The following is a 20496-nucleotide window of genomic DNA, read 5'->3' on the forward strand; positions in this document are numbered from 1 at the left end:
CAGCTGCTTTCGGAGACTTATGGCGGTGCTGCTCTATCATATGCCAATTATAGGCTTTGGTACCATCAGTTTAAAAGTGGCGACACGAATTGCCTGAAAATGCCATTTTTTTGCCACTTGTGACAAGAGTCGTCCAGGATACACTGCTGGTACTCGAATGGGAAGTTCTGCCACACCCAGCGCACTCAAGAGACATCTCCTGAGTACCACGTGTTCAGATCGGTGCAGCATGGTTTGTCCGGCACGCCAGTCCGCAAAGTTGAAGAAGAGCGAAAATAGAGATTGGTGTAATACGTTTTTAAACTGCATATGAGTGAGTTGGAAAAACTCTTTTTATATTATTCCAACAAGTATAAATTTGGAATTGCATTTAAATATTTATTAGTGTCATGTGGAATTCTTTTATCTAAGCAATAGTCTCTACACTTAAGATCCTCTACATAAGCAATTAATGCATTTATAATTTCATTACGTATCATGGGTATTTAAATAAAAATAATACCAGTTAGCAGATCAAAGAGAAATTATAAGGTATCAAGAAGCTTTCAGTTTTGACTGCTTGTTCGTTGATATGTTCCTTTCTGAGTGGAAAGCTTAGTAAAGTGTTCCCTTGCATCCGTTCGCACTGAAACAAGCAAGCAATGAAAGAGTTAATTAAATAAGAGCAATAAATAATTAGTGCTTCATAGCAGGGGATAGGTTGTTCTTTACAAAAGTCAACAAATTTTCATGTAGATTCCTCATTACTGTTTTATTGTGTTGTCCTCCCCAAGGAAAAAAAAATGTAATCATCAATTCAACAATGGCATAAGTTTCTCATCACTGCTTATATAGATTTATTAATTAGCATAAGGAAAGCGATATGTGTTTAAAGTCGGCGAATTTCATTAGTTCGCCATAAATAGCATTTAAATCTGTTAAATCGAATATAATTTTCTTAATTAGCTTTGATTGAAAGCAAAATAGAGATCTGCATTTAAAATTTTACAAAATGTTTTTATTTTATTCGAATTACATTGAATTTTGTTGTTGTTGTTTACTATTATAAATAAATAATAATACGAAATGAATATTTATATAAGAATTTTAAAAACTTTAAGAATTTTAAACTCTATAAAAGATATTTATTTACATGGGCACAAAATGCCAATCCAATTGAGAATCAATGTTATATTGAAGAACTAAGACAAACTAAATATCCTCGAAATGGGATTTTAGTTAGTTGAGTGTCGAACATATCAGGTAGATATAGAAACATTCGATAATTTTAAATCATCCGAATTGAGATTAAGAAATTGGTCGCTCCCGATTTGTAAAAGCGAATTTAATGGATCCAAATCATTTGTTACCGGCGTACTCAATTCAGTTTGAAAGGGGAATGTTTGCTGGCCATTATCAGGTACATTGCCATTAAGTTGATTTTGTTGCTGATAATCGTACGAAGCTTGCGGTAAATTCACTACTTGAAATTGCGATGAATTTGATATTTTTTGATTGTTGTCCAATGGCCATAGCGGTGTAATGCTACCTCCACTCGTTCGACTCATGAACGGATTAAATAACGCGTTCGTAACGTTACCAACATTCGTTTGTACATTGAAAAAATTATCATCATAACGGATTGGTAGTTGATTATTATTATTGTGTTCACTCTTGACGCCTAGTGTTTGCAGATTTCCACAAACTTGATTAAAAGTGTCACTCATTTGTGTTTGACTGCCAGCACTGGGTGTTCTCATAAGATTTGGTGACGGCGTCGTATTGCGATTCATTGGAGACAGAGGTGATGGTGGGTACGGACTACGACGCGGTCCAAAATTATACATTGATAAACCTATATTGCGATGGAATACGAAAACAAAATCAATTAACAAGAGATAGCAAAATTAGTTCTCCAAAATAAGTTTCACATACCATTATTTTCAGGTTTGATTTCGGGTAAAATTTCACTTGGTGCCGTAGTTGCTTGTATTGGCGGTATATTCCATGCATTCATATTGGGGCTTGCTTTGAAGTAATAAATTGTAAAATAATAATTTGATTAAAAACTCTTATCTGAAAACTTGGTTTAAATATAATGCAACATTCAATAACGATAACGGGTAATAAATGAAAGAATGGTGTATTAATTAGCCGGTCTACCGGTGTTTGCGTGATAAGAAAATAAAATATATAACATTGATGATAGTCAAAATTATGCTTGAGAAGCTAAACTGACAGTTTAATTATAATTGGCGTTTAGTATGCATTACAATAACAACAATAAAAAAATTATTAAAATTTATGAAAAATGCAAAATATTTATACGGGATAGCAACAAGCGATAAATATCGTTTACATCGATTGAATTAATTTACCATTAACCCACCTATCGTATATACGTACAAAGTAGATCTGATCCAATTCATTGGTCTTATTGCTTAAAAAAAAATTAAATAAGCTTAAAGAAAACGAGATTGTACACATCATAAATTGAATTGAAATTACATACCATAGGCCTTTATATCAGTTTGGCTAAGAGTGCGATAACTTAATAAATAAACAATCATTTAAAGAGATGTACGTCCTCTTCAAATTAAGTTTTATTTAAATACTACTAACATAGCTATGCACAAGGACTTAAAATTTGTAATTACAGACAAGTAAAGTAAATGAGATAATAGATTTTAATCAAAGTCAGTTAAGTTACTCATTATCCAATAAAATATATTTTAAAATTAATGTACGTCATAAAGGAAAATAAAAACTGCTATATGGCAATGGTTAGCTGTTTACAAAAATGTTTGATACTGACATGAAAACCGGCTTCTTTCTTATTAAAAACATTTTTCATTTACATTCATCCAATTACATAAATTTATAATATTAAAACAAATTTAAATTCGATATATATTCGATAAGACATATACTGAATGAGTGAAAAAAATGAATTAAAAATAGTCAGAGACGCCCTCTCCGCCGACGTTGCTCTCTAACTTAAAAATTGCAGATTTTCCAAGTTTTAGTCTTATTTATGAAATTCAAAAGTGAGACAAAAAAAGCTTATCCCAGCGTAAAAAATGTTAAAACATATAACGAAGATATTGCCTAATAAATGAAAGAAATGCACTTCGCTACCGTTCTTTTGAGGTTATGTCGTCACATTTGATTTAGTTTGTTCCACGTCTTCGGTTCGATTATCGACATTGTTTCCATGGGATCCTTGTAACACCGTTCGAATTTATTACCAAAATTGCCTTCCGATGACGGCTTACGATATAATGCCGAAGGTCTACCGAAGACTTTTATTAGTTTTTTGTAATAAAACAAAATCCTAGTTTCTGAAATGCTTTGTTGAGCTGAATCAAGCCTTTCTGTAATCTCCGATATTGTCAAAAATGTATTTGGATACCGGAAAGCTCTATCAGCAAGTATGCGTATATTCATGGGATGCATGTTTGGCTCTCCCTTTCTATCGTTGTATGTATGTATACTGAGCTAACAAGTGAACAAAAATGAAGATGATGTATGTCGCTATTAGGTGCGACGCGATCCGTAGCTACCGAAAAAGTTCATTTGCGGCCATACGAATTACTACGAAATGCTCCAGAGGCTCTGCGAAATTTATTGAAAGGGTTTTGTGGAGGTACAGTTTCGGATGGAACATGCAGAAGATGGTTCGAAAAATTTCAAATAGAAAATTTTGGGCGAACATTTTCAATCGATGACGACATTACCAAGGTCTTGTTAGAGAAAAACCTTTTTAGACAATATTGGCGATTGCACAAAGGCTTGATGCAGGCGTGGTTCCGAAAGCATACAAAACGTTCCGGTAGACTTAATAACTATGTCAATATTTCTGTTCACTTTGCACTTAATTTGGAAGCATTGAAGCTGTCAACCGGTAAAATTTTTCCAAATTCTTCAATAACTAGGGGCGAATTTGAATGATGCTTTTGCAATATATATTTTTCTCGGGTAATAACCTCGATGGATTATTAATTTTGATATGATATGAAGATATTTAAAAATGGCTCTGAAGTGAAAATATTTCATTACGAAGTTTGTTAAGATTCGGTGCATACGAAGCTAAAATCATAGGTGTTTACAATGACTACGCCCATTCATATATCCTTACAATGGAATATGTTATGTAAATGTACATTATTATACAACTTGCGAATATACATAGGCTAATTCAATTATGTTTGTTTAACCCATCACCATGAGATATGTGTGTAATATGTACCAATCCAAGGATACTCTTGAGTATGATATGTTTATGTGTTGCATATATATTGATTATTATATAGGTATACTACATATGTATATGTACATACATACATAGATGTATACGTCTGTCAACTTACAAATTTCATTGAATTTTCGCATTTGTTCATGCTTTTGCAATTCCCTTCGCAGTATATTCATAGCATTATCACCTGACCTAAGACGCTTACGCTTGATTTCATCTACAAAAACATATACATATATATATATATGTAAACATCTCTATAACATATGTACAAAAAAAAAAAAACATTAAAAAAATGGTGGCTCTTTTTAAGCACTTTTACTTTTGTATTCTTTACAAAATTTAATTTTTCCTAAGGTTCGCCTCTTGGTGGACTTACACTTCCAATTTAATCTATTTTGTTGGGTGGGCTGAAGTCAAACGCCTGGCAACTTCTGCCGGTGTTAATATTTGGCATTGTTCGAATTCGTCAGTATTTTCTTCACTTTCAGATGCAAGGGGTATATTAGTGTAGAGAGCGAAGTGTTCGGCTTCAGATAAATCTACTTTAGGATCAAGAAGAACGCCGTAGCTACCGTCACAAAGATTTTTGATACTTTGCCTATCGGCGATAGCTACAAGCTCCATGTCACCGTCAGATAAAGGGACATTAGCCAACTGTAGGGCGTTAAGGGTTTTATGATCAACCAAACCTTCAAGACGTTCCAGACTGTCAACGGATTTGAGACCGTTATTGTATGGATTATTTTCGAATGACATTTTTTGCGTTTCAATTTCTCGGCTGCCTTGCCCTCGGACTAAAACGCTGTTTACACCTCGACCGGGTAGCCTTTCACTGTTCGATTTCCTTCTATCAAATTCATAGCTCATCATATCTAATTGCAAAGATTTAATGGAACGCAATGAAGTGCGTTTGCTATCTCCTAATGAAAAATACATTTTTTTATTGTCTGAATTGTCAGTTGGGACTCTTAATTTGCAGTTTGATTCCTCTTTATGCACTTGGACATCGCTTTGATTCTTCTTTTTGCGTGAGAATAAACGAGAGAAAAAATTCTTTTTTTTTCTCGAGGGCCTATTCAAAGTAGACGACGAATACTTATTTGACTCCTGATCAGAAATTGACAATGCAGTTGTTTGTGAAGTTGTGTGTGAGGAAACACTTTCATTGCGGCTGCTTTGGGCCCCATGAGAACTGGGAGAATTACTGTTAGTTTTTCTATAAATTTCTTGACTTGGTTTAGGAGGCAAAGCGGGCAATACTTGATCTGAAATTTTTAATACTATGTTAGACGATGTGCATAAATTCGAGAATATAGGCATAGTCTCGGAGATTTCTACAGTATCCACTTGGATTGTAGGGGTCGATGGATTACAGGTAACAATGGATTCTTGTAGAGATTGAAAATCAATCTCCGCAGGCATTTCGATGGGGTTTTTTAAAGCTAATTCAAAGCTATTATGCGTAGAGGTTTCGTCAAAACTGTCATCTTTACTATTGTCATCAAAGCAACTGATATTGTTTGTAACATTTGTCTCGTTCTTTTCGGCATCGTGTTCATCAGAAAAGCTAAAATAATTTTCGGTCTTAGGTTGCCTGATTACTGCATTTGTATCAATATTGTCATTAAATTGTGCGCGTTCACTTTTGCGCAATGTGTTTATATGATTTCTGTTCATTATAATGTCATCGTTATCTTGAATTGACCCATTAGTTCCTATAACTAAGTTACACTCAAGGTCGTTGGAGTGCATCCAAGCAGTGATCTCTTTTATTGTGGAAAGATCTATAGATTCTTCCACTTCTCTGAGACCTAAAAGTTTGTCTTCTACGTCTGGATTGCTTTCTGCTGAGTTATTCATAGGTGGGAAGTAAAGTTTTTGCATTTGCAACTCGACTCGTTCATTAGCATTTTTCCGATTAACATCATATTTTTCTATACATACATCAGAAGATTTAGACGAAGGGTTTTCACTCGGGTTCGAAGAGTCCCTAACAGAATCTCTACATATAATCACGTCATTTATTGGATTCTCGTTTATTTGCGTCGTTTTTTCACCGTCAAGAGATAGTATTTGCTGAAATACCTTAAGATTCGCTTGTAGATCACGTTTACGCTGTAAACGCATAAAGAAGGACGTACCTGGGTCGGAATAGTATTCGAATGGTAAAGGCTCGCTAGTAGCTCCATCTGATGGTCGCACTAATTGGATGTAAACCTGCATTTAAAGTCATACGTAAGAAGTGTTTGCGTTAAAACATTATTTGCAATAAGCACTTACTTGAGGTCTATGAATTGCTTCTGTATTATGATAACGTGGCGTCTTAAATGCAATCGCTGTATGCTTATGAATATCGGTGTGCTGAAAAACGGCATAATCTTCCCAAACTATGGTTCCTTCTTTACTTAATTCATAAAATTTAATTTTAATATCTTTGGGAACCTTTTCGCAAAGCATTATTATTTCATCACCGCCGCTCATTTTGGCCGAGCAGCTGCATAAGCGATTAATAGCCAGGTCGTTTACAGCTTTCCGATCGTATACGGGATCGGATACTACAGGCGTCAATTTTTTGTATTGCCGTGGGCCAGATTGTATAAATGCTTGAAAACAAAGACGTACGACATTTAAATCAATGCTCGAGGGCTGATCTTTGTGCGCAAATTTTGCTGCAATTGGAGAACGTTTACGAATAAAACTTTTTTAATTTGCAATTACTATACTCACTTTTGAATGGATCGACATTGCGATTTTCGCGTAATTCTAAAGCCGCTTTAATATCCTTCTTCCTTACACACTGTACACCTAAATTGCTAAATACTGCTCTTGGAGGGTCACCTTTTACACGCATTGTACATATACCATATTCACAGCCCTCTTTACCAACCAGATTATGAGGATGTGGCCTGTACGGGGGATCTTTTGTAACACAGGAGACGACTATTGTCACTTCACCTTTATATCCAGCGATTTCAATGGTGGGAAATGTTTTATTTTCGGTTGTCGAATTAGCGCCGGGTATAGAGCCTGCCGAACGCCCTTCGCATTCATAGCGAAATCGAAGAGCCTTATTAGCAGGTTGCTCAACAATGCGTATGTAAGGCTTCTCGGATGTTGTGTATGAATTTTCGTGCCTTAAAATGTTTGTTGATTTCTGGGATTTTTGATTAAATGTTGGCGATGACGATCCCGACGATGAAACTGACGTTGCATTTGTAACTGCTTGAACTTCCAGAAATGCTGGACTCTCATTAAGTTCTGGACTGTTGTTATCTAAAGTCTTAAGTATATCAACTGAAAAGAAGTATAAGTCATAAGTATCATTATTATAATGCTTTCACTTTAGTCTTTACATTTGGATAAACTCTAAAATTGGTTATTTGCTAAATGAATGCTAGAAATCGCTAGCTTTTAGAATTTTTTCTTCATTTATGAGTAACAAGTGAGAAAGTTATATTCGGCGGGGTCCGAATAGCCTATACCAACCACTATGCTTTTGGCATTCTACTCTCCTAGTTCTTTTATTTGATACCCATATCGCTGGTATTATTAAGAAAAAAATTAATCGCGGTGTCTGCCGTCTTCATTTTAAACTTAACCCATTTTTAGGCAGATAATAAATATATGTTCGTTTAAGGAGTGTCCAAAATAGTTTTAAACGTTTTGTCTTGCTTGCTTTATGACAAATAAGCATTAAACCTCAAAAAAGTGGTTCCATTTTTGGACCTAGAGAGTAAAGTAAAGTGTCCCGTAAAGCAAATATGGAAATTTTCAGCCGTCTAACTTTAATAATTTCCGAGTTATGAGCAAAATTTCAAAAATTTTTGTTAAAAAAACTGACTTGTGTTCAGGTTAAGCTCGATTGTGCGTTTTTGCTCTGACCAATGTGGTCCATTTTCAATATCAATCTGCGTTCAGGAATTTTCAATGTTTCTACCAAATTTGAAGTCGATATCGTTAAATTTGCCAACAGGAGAGTGCCAACAACACACAGACGGACGGACATGGTTAAACCAACTCAGAATTTATATATATAATTTATAGGGTCTCTGCAGCTTCCTTTTGGTTGTTATATATATTTTGGAAAAACAAAATGATTATGTCCACATATTACAGTGGTGGGTATAAAAAGCAAAGACAAAGCTGCTATCCATCCTTGCATATATATAACTTAATATGTGAAATGTTGTTACACATGTACTTATAAAAATACGTCCATTCTCAAAACTTTCTCTGAAATCACTCCATATTATTCCATCCATAAGAGCAATTTTTAAGCAATTATGGTTTGCTTATGGATCACAGAGTGTCTGTACCAAATTTCACCTTGTTATTTCTATACTTGCGACTGTGAAAATTCGACAAAATTATTGGTCAAGTTGATCCATTTTAGTAGAAGTAGGTATATGCCATCTGCTAGAGAAAAATTGATTATACATATAAAAAAACGTCGCCAAAAAGCTTTGCAACTTTAAATGCCTTATAAGCTTTTTTTTTTTTTTTTTTTTTTTTTTTTTTTTTTTTTTTTTTTTTTTTGAAATGCAAAAGTTTAAAAAGATCGAATCGAACAACATGACAGTTCTAGGGTTAAACATAAACGACATTGGTAACAATATTCAAACCCAAAATTAATGTTAATTGTCGAAGGTCAGTGTGTGCTTGCAGTATGCTTAAGGGGAACTATAAATTTATCACAAATTAGTTTTATTGGTTTAATAGATGCTTTGAACCTTCTAGAATATGGCGGAAAAAATCATAGCCGAAAGAAATTTTTTTCATCGCTTTTCTATTTTTACACAACCCACTCCAAAAAGAATGCCTGCTCCTGATAAAATGCAGCTAAATGTCTTGTCATCTGTTTATGTTTATTTGCAAGGATTTCCAAGTGAAAAAAAAAAGAAAAATCTGTTAACACAACTTCATCGACGGACCGCGGAGTAAATATGAGGCTGAGACCGAACGAGTCGTAAAGAATCAATGTTAGCTAAGAATTTAAAATTTTTGTGGTTTAACTTTTGATATTAGTTATAAAAATACAATTAGAAATATTTTTGTCCGTCGCGAAATGACAAAAATGAAGCCTTTTGACAAAGTTATTTTCTAGGAGAGAGAATAAAGAAGAAATATTTGGGCAGTTTTTTGCGATTCCTAGGAGTGCATCTCTATAACACATTTCAAACCCTTAAACGCATTTCTTTCGAAGCGCGCCCATTAAACAATCATTCTATAATTTTCATTCTAATTTTTTAGAATATCCTCGAAATATCATTTTCTACGGCGCTAGATAAAGACTTAAGTTAAGTTATTAATATGACGGTTTGTTGTGTTTGGACGAAAATTGAAATTAAATTAAAAAAAAAAAAACAACTCCTCGTACAATTTAGTCTACTTTACATATTTATATATTTTCCAAACTTCTTTGAATTATTAAAGTTCAAATTTTATTTACTTACTTATATCACTCAAGCCCAGGTTATCGTCTTGTTCAGGCATGTTAACATTATCTGTAAGAAAAGAAAAGTTTTTAAGTAAAAAAGCAAGTAAGAACTTTATTTACGAGCAAGGTCAACTTGTAGATAGACTACACCACTTCACCTAATACAGTTATTCACTCGTTTTGATAATAATAAACGAAAATTCACACATTATTTTCATACAAAAGTATACTTTCCCCGAAAGCCGGACAAAAGAAAAAGACGTACGTCATCCAAACTCGGTAAGATTGATTTCCAAGTCAATTTGCTACCATGAGCTATTAAAAAATATACCGTTTTTACCTTATAAAGATTCAGTTTTCGTAGGGAAGCTTATATGTAAAGAGAATTCAATAATTTTCCCAGCCCAACGAAGTTCAAATACTATTACAGAGGGAGTTTTGTCGAGACATTTTGAAAATTGCAATTTTTTATAACGAGTTTTCAAAACAAGACCTTATATGGGGAGTGGTCGAAAAAGTCAAGTCTTCTAAATTACTTTTAATAGCGTTTGTCCTTGAGTCAAACTGTTCCAAACTCCATCAAAATATTTCAAAAATTGCTGCGTCTAGCTTCGATACGAGTTCACATCAACAAACCTTACACGGACGGACAGGACAGACAGAATCATTTTCTAAATCGTTTGTATAATAAAAAATGGGTCCATCCATAGCCTGTTTCACGAGCGTTGTAGGTTATAAAAAAAACAACATGTTGTTTACGTCATAAGGTCAACATTTGCTACTATAAACTTTGCGGCAGGCTGCAATCCTTAAATGATTTTTCAGATGTGCAAATACTACGAGGTGATGGATTTTCCTATTTTGGAGGTATCCGAAGAATTGTCCAATATTCTGGACTATAAAAGAAAAAGTTAATGCAAGTCATAGTTTGCCAGCGCTTGATCCGATCGTCCCGTTTTAAGTGCCATTAAATACCATACACCAATCCGATTAATACAGTTATTCGGTTACTACAGTTCAATTAATACAGTTATTCTAAACGAAATGTTATATGGGAAGCCTCTAAGAAAGTGGTTCCATCTGAATCATTTTCAATAGCGCTCGCCTACGTTAGCAAAACCGGACCAAAACGGACTGAAATATCTCAAAATTTACGGTCTACAGGTTGAACGCAAGAAAACTAGGCGAACAGACAAAAAGATAAGCGGTATAATAAATTGCTTGCGTCCACATAAACTTAATGTACCCATATACCAGAAATAGTCTACGATATGAAAACAAACATTAGATCCGCAAATGTGCAGAGTTTGTCAGTCAGTTTGTTTCACTTTGCGCAGATCTATGCAACACTTAGAATCGACGAGGCATGCCTGCCTGCCTGACCACGTATTTCTTATCAAGCTTAAGTGCGCAATTTACGAAATTAATACCAATTTCCTACACCAGAATGTTTTTGTCTACTGTTATAAATTGCATCGTTGGAACGTAGAAATCGCTACATTGTAAATAATTTTAAAAACACTGCAAACTGTAACGTTTTCAAATGATTAAGTGTTTAACAAATGCGGTCGAACCGTAGGTTCGCTTTAACTGGTCTCCAAACTTTAATATAAGAAAGAAATAACACACACACACACACACACACACACACACACACACACACACAGCATTATTGCTGTGGATGAGAAGGAAATCAGCGCCTCTCACATATTTGAAAATTCCTGATCACCTCACGAAATTGAAGAATAAGCCAAATTTTACCAAAAGTATTGATTTCAACTTTGACGGAGAGAAAAGCTGTAATAGGTTAACAATATGATGCTGTGGAATATAGGTTTGAAAAACTTTAAATACCTCTTGCGTAGTTACATCAGTTATTAGTTCCAAATAATCCTTGATTTATAAATGATATGCAATATGAGCTCAGAAAGTCGATTATTGGATTAAGATCATGGCAGAGTTCAGTTTCTGACGATACTACACAAAAAAATTGAAATGTGTTACCGACTGTTTCCACTACTTGAATTTCGGTGTTGAAATCGTAAACTGATTGTATGGTAAGCACTTAGAGGTTGACGTAGATAGAACATTTTATTAATGCCCCAGTATTTAAAACTATTACTTGAAGGTTTTTCGGACTAATAATATTCTATTTCTAGGACTTTGCATTCTCTATAGCGACATTCTCCAGTAAAAAAAGTAGTAATTGGTTCAGCTTTGATCGATTTTTCATACAATTTTTAAGAATTTATTTTTGAAAACTTATATAAGTTTTGCTGCTTATGTTATGTTTTTTAAATTGATTAAAAATTATTTTTATATAAATCAACGAATGTAGAAAAAAACGTAGAATAAATGTTATAAAATGCTCACAAGGCAGCATTGTTTCTTAAGATGAGTATCAAACAAAATTTGACAATTTTAAGAGAATGTTTAGCCGATTAACAACCGAAATGATTCGGCTATTCGGAGCGAGCGAGAAACTCAAGAATCTCTGATGTAGATTTCTCTGCCTTATGTAGAACTTATTAGAAGAACACATTGCATCCTCGGTTTCTGTAGGATTCTAGGCTTCATTAGTTCGTATGAGCTTTACGTGCGTAGAGCCTTCACCTGCCTTTGATGGCTTTATTTAAAACTAAATCGGGACAAGAATATCTAAGTAGTTGAGCCTACCTTTGCACTATAGTTGCGTGATTCAATTATATAACGTTTCGTCAACCTGGCGAATCAATTGTGGAAACCCTTCAAGATAAATATTAGATAGTCAGGAAAGGTGTTGTGACTTTTCACTATGAAATAAAATATTTTTTTTTTATTATTATTATTATTATAAATTTAGCCAGAGAATAAATTCTAAGACTAAAGTCTTAAAGCACTAGCATCTAGGGCTATCGGCTTTTATTAAAAAACTCTACCGCACTTGAGGTTTGAACCCACGACTATTGAGTTGCTAGTCGAGACTCTTGCCTACTCGGCCACTCAGGCGGATTTTTTTTTTTTTTTTTTTTTTTTTTTTTTTTTTTTTTTTTTTTTTTTGTATAAGGAATTAACTTGTTGTTTTGGATGAACTAAATTCTTCTGCTATCTCGCGAATGGTTATATGCCCAACAGTCGCAATCGTAACATTTAGTTGGTCAGTATCAATGGTATTTGGCCTACCAGAAAGCGGTAAAGCTTTTATGGAAAATTTCCAGAACAAAATTTTGTTTTCATTACATTTTAACAAAGGCGTTCTGCTACAACATTAGTTCCATGTACAACAGATGTTTCCCTATGCGCTTCTGTAATTCTTCTACCTTTTTTTTAAATAAAAACGTAAAATATACCTTCTAGGCTCACTTTGATCTCCTATTTCAAAAAATACGTCTAACTGTTATAACACAACCGAACGTTTTGAAAGTTTTTCACAAAATAAACATAAGCCTGGTCAACATAACTATATATATATATGCATTTAATCTTAAGTATATGTGCAGCTATCTGAAAAAAGTTATTTTAACTTGTTGTTGGGAAAAACCACAAGAAATTTCCAGACTAACTAATACCAACTGGAAAGGTTTTCCCGCAAAATTTTGATTTTTATATTTTTAATATTCTCACCCAATTTCAGGCCATTGTCTCCTGAGCATAGTTGAGAATGATCGGCTCTGTTCCGATGATCCTTTTATTTTCATTTTCATATTATTATCGCATTTATTTCGCTTTAAGAACGCCATCATAAGACAAAGAATCCAAGCTGTCTCTGTATATATCTAAATTAATTCGGACTAATTTGGCTCTGATGAGAAATGTATTTTGCGTACAGCAATAGGATTAGTATTATTAAACTATTTTCTTTTTTGCAAACAAATTTTTTTTTTTTTCTTTTTTGTTTAAGAACAAATATTTATAAATATTTATACAGCTCAATAGATTATAAACGGAGTGTTTCAAAGCTGATAGATAAGTTTTGCAAATGACCTAAGGTTGCTAAAAGCGAAAATACAGTAAACACAAAGGGTTATAAATAACGTTGGCGTATATTAAAAGATATAATGTAAAATCGTTGAAATCGCTTGTTTTAGTTAGGAATTTTTAATTTAAACAAATCAATAACAAATCAAGTTAATGTAAACAATTTACTTGAATCCAAAGCGATTTTTGTATAGGTATTTCAATATCATTTGCTCGTTTCTAAAACTGTGTTCTATAATTATTTGGCTGCGCAGCAATTTTGACGTCTTTAGATTCGATGTACACACTCGAAAGATATGTTTATGTATGAGTAAATAACATTTAATAACAAATTTAAGATCAAAACATTAAACAAATGGAGAAAAATTAAAAACAACACGGGAAGCCATACGAAGATTAAGTTGATATGTTATAACGTTTTAAGAAATGTTCGACTGCCAAATATGTTACACGGCTGTGCTTAATGCAATTCTTCCCGTAAGTTTGTCATAAAAAATCAGCAATAATGCTATGCGAAGCTCTCGTTTACATGAGAAACTTTATGTGGCGACCGGTTCATTGCACTCATCAAAAACATTCTGACTTTGCGATCGGTCACTAGTGATGAAACAAAAGAAAAGTAGTGTGTATTCTTATTGTAATTGTTTCGATACAACAGATGTTTGGAAGCCAGAGAGTAGTAGTGTGATTCGGGTATGCTTGGAGCATGCTGGGTTCGTATCTTCTCTTTGCACGATAAAATGCAAGGCGGTATTAGCTGGATAACGTCCGCAAAGTATGGATAATTTGAAAGCAGGAGTACGTATAATAATGACATGCTTAATGCCGATAATCTCAACTATCGGATCCACGGGAGTCAAAATTCGTATCCACTAATTCGTCACATGTGCTTAGCAAGAACCTTTCGGGGAAAACTAAGCAGGAGTGGTTTCGCTGCATTCGATGCAACCAGCATTGTATGCATAAATCACATAGACTTGGGTTTGTACCTTTGGCTGATACCGAAGCGGATGTGATTGTGCTGAACAATACTGCCGTGGAAACAGCTAAATATATATAAGGTATGAGTGTTTGGCTGAGCCTAAGCAGATGTGCCTGTATGTACACCTCATATGTGTTTATTAGGAACGTTGGGGCAGATGTGATAGTGCTACGAAAACTTCGGCGTGTATGTCTTGACTGCTGCATACGGCCCTTCGCGGGGTACTCGTAACTATCCTCAATTGCTAAAGCATTAAGTAATTAGAAGAATAGATGGGCCTCGCTCTATTCAGAAAGTAAACTTTGGACCATATCCAAAGTTCTTATCCGGTTGGTACTTAAGCCTTGGAATGGGCTCTCTTAGTTACAGAATTGTTTTGCTGGCACTCGCTCGTAAATTACTCAATAAGTTTACTGGTTTCGTTCGATTAAGCTTTCACTGCAGACACACACGCTAAACCATAGCGACATCTGATTGATTTTGCGTCGGCTTTGGTATTCTGAAGCAAGAGTCATGCGAAACACTCCGATATCAGTTTTCTAATAAAACAGGTTTCTTAACTTTCGTAAAGCACACAGAAGAAGTGCTTTGTGACTTGTGCTGTATTTGTGATGCCACTGGGGACATGTCCAATCATAATTTTTCATATAATAACAAAAGCGAGACAAAAAGTAGATAATACTAGGTCTCACTATTTATAAGAATCTTTATATGCAAGGATTTCGAATTATATCAGCAACTGATGATAAACATGACCCGTCCAATCTTTATGCAAAAACGTTAAATATCCCGAAAACTACGGCCTGTGAGTTGAACCTGGAAATACATTGATTGCTATCAAATGGACGCACGGAGTTAAATCGTTTCAGAAAATGATTCTGAGGAAATTCTTACAGTAAAAAACGATGGGTCTATGCCATGGCCCTTTGACATAGCTTATTATACCCTCGCAGCAACGAGAGTAAGATATAAAAATAATATCTTCCTCAAGACAATTTCTCGATACCCATACGTTCTAAAGCTTTTTCTGTGCGATTAGCATATGAAAAATAATAGACTCCCGACAACAAAAAATAAAGCGTGAAATGCCGGATTGATGCTGGTCGGGTGAGAGCTCATCAGTCCTTTGCAGCAACATAGGAAGACGACGAAATGCCTTTCGAAACTGTATTTTCGAAACTTTGACCTTGAGACTGGATGTATGCTACTCCGATTACATTTATTTTAAAATTTTCTTTTAAGTTAGTCTGTATTTTTAGATTGATTAATTTGAACATATTTCATACCGGATTTCGGACAAATCTTTTCGAAAAGTAAAAATTTTTTTTACCAAAATTGACGTCATATTTTGCCAAGAAGAGACGACATGTTTCACATTGTGAAGGTTGAAAGTTGAGTTGAGCTACATTAATGTCACGGCGGAGAGATGTCAAAAAAAAAAAATTGTTATTGGATAAAAACTTGTGCGTCGCCATTTGGCTTTTAAAAAATTTTCCAAAACATTTTTTGCTCTTTCATTAAGAACATTCTAGAAAATTACCCATAATTTCATGCTCGTAAAAGAGCATCGCTTACATTAGCCTTAACATTTATACCGTTCGCTTAGGAAATGAAAAAATACTAAAAAGCAATGAAATACAATCCTTGACGAAAAATAATCCAAAATTTGTGCCACGCAATATGCAATATAAATAATGGGCATCTATGCTTTTGCTATTTATTTATATATATTGTAAAGAAATTCGTTTTTTGCTTGCTATAGATAGGTACATACACTTAACAGAAAACTCAAAACCCAACAAAGGTGTTCTTAATATTAACAATTTATATAATAAATCGTATAAAGAGCACTTACCAACAGCATCATTCCGCTCCATATTTCTCTTATGTTTACACGAAAATGTTGAAATGAAAGTTTTATAAACTTCGGTTTATATTATCAAGCAATTACAATATCACACGACTACATAGAAATGATTTATTGGCAATATTAAAATTAATTATCATTTAAAATATTTTAAATATACATATATATGTATATATGTATATACGCTTATGCTTCATGGCGTGTGTGAAGCAATAGAAAAGTTAATCTTACACTACTTATGAGACAAGGGTATATTAAGTTTGTGCGAATGTGTACAGCACCCAGAAGAATCTACTTTTTCTTAAAAACTGGTCTGTCCGTCCACCTTATCGTGTATTCAACCTACAAGCAGCGAGTTTTGAGATATTTTGGTAAAATTTGTTATACCGGAGGACACAATCTTATGAAGAAATGTTATGTGAACTTCTAAATGAATTGTGGATTGCGGACAATCTAAAAAACGAATACAAATTCGATATTTGGAATAAATTCCATTTCTTTATAATTTTAATCTGCATGTTAACTTTTAACTGTCCGAAGGCGCAAGATTTTTTGAATTGTATTAGCTGCTTCCACATATTTCGATAAGCGGCATCTATTGGTGAAAATGATAAGGTAGTGCATGGCGATGATTTTTACCTTCCTCTGCATAAAATAATAGTTTTCTGCTTAGTATCATTGAGAAAAAGAAGAGTTTTCCGTGGCGTATTGTGACTGGCGATGCAAAGTAGAGGAAACCTAGGGAAACCATCCACATCGACACCGAAGTGGAATGTTCATGGTTATAAGGTGTAAGGTGTAATGTATTACGAGCTGTGAAAAGCGAATGAAAATCTTGCTGCAGATGTGTACCGAGGTCAGTTGAACGACGTTAAAGGATTATCAACAACGGCTAACGGACGCAAAGTTATCCTCTTGCATGACAATATGCTTGCTTATATAAGAAAGAGAGTATGGGCAGAGAAAGTACGATCTTCTTTTAGGGATGGATGAAATTATGAATAATCGCTGCGAATATGTCTAATGTGAGCGACGCTAGAGTATGTTGGTATTTGCTTTTATCGTTAACCTGGATTTATTTCTCAAGTTCTACCACGCGTGAAAAAAACGCCCAGTGAGTACTGGCCCATATAGGAAAGTTTCGTGATCCAAGCAGGGGAAATGTTGTGACACAATCAAACAGGCTGATCAATTAATATGCTACACTACTTCACCTAATGCAACACACTTTTCACTTTCCATCATATGAGCGCAAACTCCAAAAGCTAAATGAATGTGGCCCAGATTCCGCTATTATAAGTTAATTTTGTTGTGAAAAAATTTATTCTTTTTCATCCATTTTTGTCGCAAACTACAAAGAATTACACTTTGTTGCCATACAAAGGCTTACGGCAAAGGGCGCAGGAAATAGATGCATGTGTTTCAAACTTCACAGGTGAAGTTTTATTTTTTGTAGATATTTTTCAAAATTTTCGCAATTTATACATAGTATTCGAAAATACGGGATTCTACAGGTTCACAGGTCACGAAACATTTAAAATTGAAACTTTTTTGCATCGGGTGTTATATGGTGAGTGACCATAAAAGTAGTTCAATCCAATCTATTTCCTTTGCCCTCAAGCCGAAACATATCCAAGTGCTACATATTCTATCAAAATATCTCAGAAACTGCGACTGGTCGGTTGAACACGAGAGAGTATTTGCAGAAACCTTATACGAACATACGGCTAGACGTGAAAATAAGTCTGAATCTGAACCAAAAATTGACTTTAAGTTGGATGATATAATCAAAAGTGTCTCTATGTCAAGCCTTTTCGAACGTTCGCATAAACTTAATACACTCTAATCGCTAAGGTAACGTAGGAAAGATATAAAAGTATGTTTGATCGTAATTATCGAAGAGAAGCTTTATGCTTATAGCACTCTTTTTGGGATTTTTTAATCATAATTCTTTCGTTTGTTGCAAGTTGGTTGAGCTTTATTGAAATTTAAATTCTTTCAAAAATGATAGAAAAGCAAAAATACTCTAGGTTTTGACAGTTAGCTGCTACTCGAATCCATTATGAATTAAGCTTGCATCGTGCAATACTTATTATGAAATGAATTAACTTTCTTTCAAATACAGTTAATTAACTGTTAATTAACTCTACCTTTACAACCTTTGTAAACCCGGAAGATAAAATGGTTAATATAATCGCTAGATTTTAAGGAGACTTAAGTAAAGAGAGAGAGAGAGAGAGAGAGAGAGAGAGAGAGGATTATCAAGCTTTTAAAGTAAGAAACCTTAAAATTGCGAATAATCAATTATCATGAACGTATCAGGGATTAATAATGATAACGATTATCATTCATAGTTTTTCACCTTTAATATGTAAATGCGCTGCCTCACGTAGTATAGATCGGGCGCGCGATTAATTACGTTCCAGTAAACTTTAAAAGATATAATTAAACGCGGTAGTCATTAATATGTTTTCATATAGATTTACTGTTATGGTTAACCGACATGCGAAATGAATTTATCGGATACACATTTCGCAAATTATATGAATATTCTAGTTTTTTAAACACGAAGCCATGAATTAGATCATTTCTGATGAAAGAAGAAATCACGCTATATATGTTAACATTTTTTTGCAAAAATTTTCATTACAATGCTAAGTAACACTTTTACTATATTTATTGCTTTTGTTCTTATTATTTTTTTTTTTTTTGTAAATATTATTATTATTATTATTATTGTTATTATTTTAGGTATATACTTTCATTGAATTTATTATTATTACGTTTTAGTTTGACTGTTGAACATTTTTCACAAAAGCTGGTCTTATTTTAATTGGTTATCTCTTCCAAGTTTGTTATTTTGCTGCATATGTATATGTATGTAGATAAGTTATTTTCCGAGAATAACAATTATCATATATTAAACCACTCATACATACATATATACAAATTAAGCGTTTTAAAGCTTACGCCTTGTACGCTTGTATTAAGTTCATGTATATGCAAAAGGCAATCTCACAAATTTACGAATTACATTTATACACGTGATAATAGCGATTATAGTAGCGACTGCATTCTATGTGCAAATGAGCGCAGAAACTCTCAACTGCCTAAGAGCGCTTAAAAACACAAACTTGTATCTATTTTTAGATTTATTTATTATTGTTTACGTGTATCTTTGATTTATAAGTGCAAGCGGACTCGAATATCTATCGCGCACCGTACGAAGTTTACGCTTTCAAAGTGAACACTCAACTATTGTTGTTAACCATCGCACAATTGTCGGCAGTCGGTGAGTTGCTGCTAATGCTGCTCGTATGTGAGTCTAATTTCATGGCCGTAGCACTTTTCGGCTCCGCTTGCCTTTACTTTCTCACTCGTTCAGATCATTTCATTAGAAATGTTTATGTGCACACATTTAAATGGCGTTTGAAACATGAAAATGAGTAAGTAAATCGACTTGATCGTGCTCCAACGATAATGTTCGTGTGAGTGAGGCTTAAAAAAAAAAACACTTGGTCTGGGCAACTTCTGTACTTTGCCGTAACGCTAAAGAAACAAAAAAAAACACTTAAAAAACTTATTCGTCGACTCATGTTGTGTATGATTGTTGGCATCTACCTTATCGTTGTGTGAGATTGAAATCATTTTACACAAAAAAATTTGCTTTTTTGTCTAAGTTATGTATGACTTATGTACAGACGTATGTCCACTATTGGCAAATTTAAATAGTGGCGTATATTGGGGAAGGTGTACCAAGTTGTTTATGTTGCGATGTTCATCAAGGGTACATTTTCCAGGGAATATTTCTGTGTGTGTGTGATTTCCTGGCAGCTGAATTTAAAAACTTGTAGCTTTACGCTATAAATACGTGTTCATTTAATTTGTAATGTATGTAACAGCAGACGATTAATAACAGCTGATCCCAAAGGACAATAATAATCTTCATTTTAAACCCATGATTGGTAGATAACGGCTCTTATGGGCTTTGATGTGCTCTACAATCGAGCGCGCCA

The 20496-nt window shown here is 34.0% G+C and overlaps 1 protein-coding gene across 2 annotated transcripts; it reads right to left on the reverse strand.

Moving 5' to 3' along the window:
• Positions 1-1098: 1098 nt before the first annotated feature.
• LOC119632982 (embryonic polarity protein dorsal-like) lies at positions 1099-19768 on the reverse strand. Of its 2 annotated transcripts, none has more exons than XM_038026158.1 (9): positions 19264-19768; positions 16469-16576; positions 9691-9741; positions 6965-7531; positions 6518-6906; positions 6379-6454; positions 4350-4451; positions 1915-2007; positions 1099-1834 (listed from the first exon to the last, which is right to left on the reverse strand). In XM_038026158.1, the coding sequence occupies exons 2-9, from the start codon at positions 16488-16490 to the stop codon at positions 1239-1241; spliced, it is 1896 nt and encodes a 631-aa protein (XP_037882086.1). In that variant the 5' UTR covers positions 16491-16576; positions 19264-19768; the 3' UTR covers positions 1099-1238. The 2 variants fall into 2 exon arrangements, with proteins under 2 accessions (XP_037882086.1, XP_037882085.1); XM_038026157.1 differs by lacking the exon at positions 19264-19768 and adding an exon at positions 18843-19167.
• Positions 19769-20496: the final 728 nt, after the last annotated feature.

The sequence above is a fragment of the Glossina fuscipes genome, unplaced genomic scaffold (assembly GCF_014805625.2).
Source record: "Glossina fuscipes isolate IAEA_lab_2018 unplaced genomic scaffold, Yale_Gfus_2 2, whole genome shotgun sequence".
NCBI classification, from domain to species: Eukaryota; Metazoa; Arthropoda; class Insecta; order Diptera; family Glossinidae; genus Glossina; species Glossina fuscipes.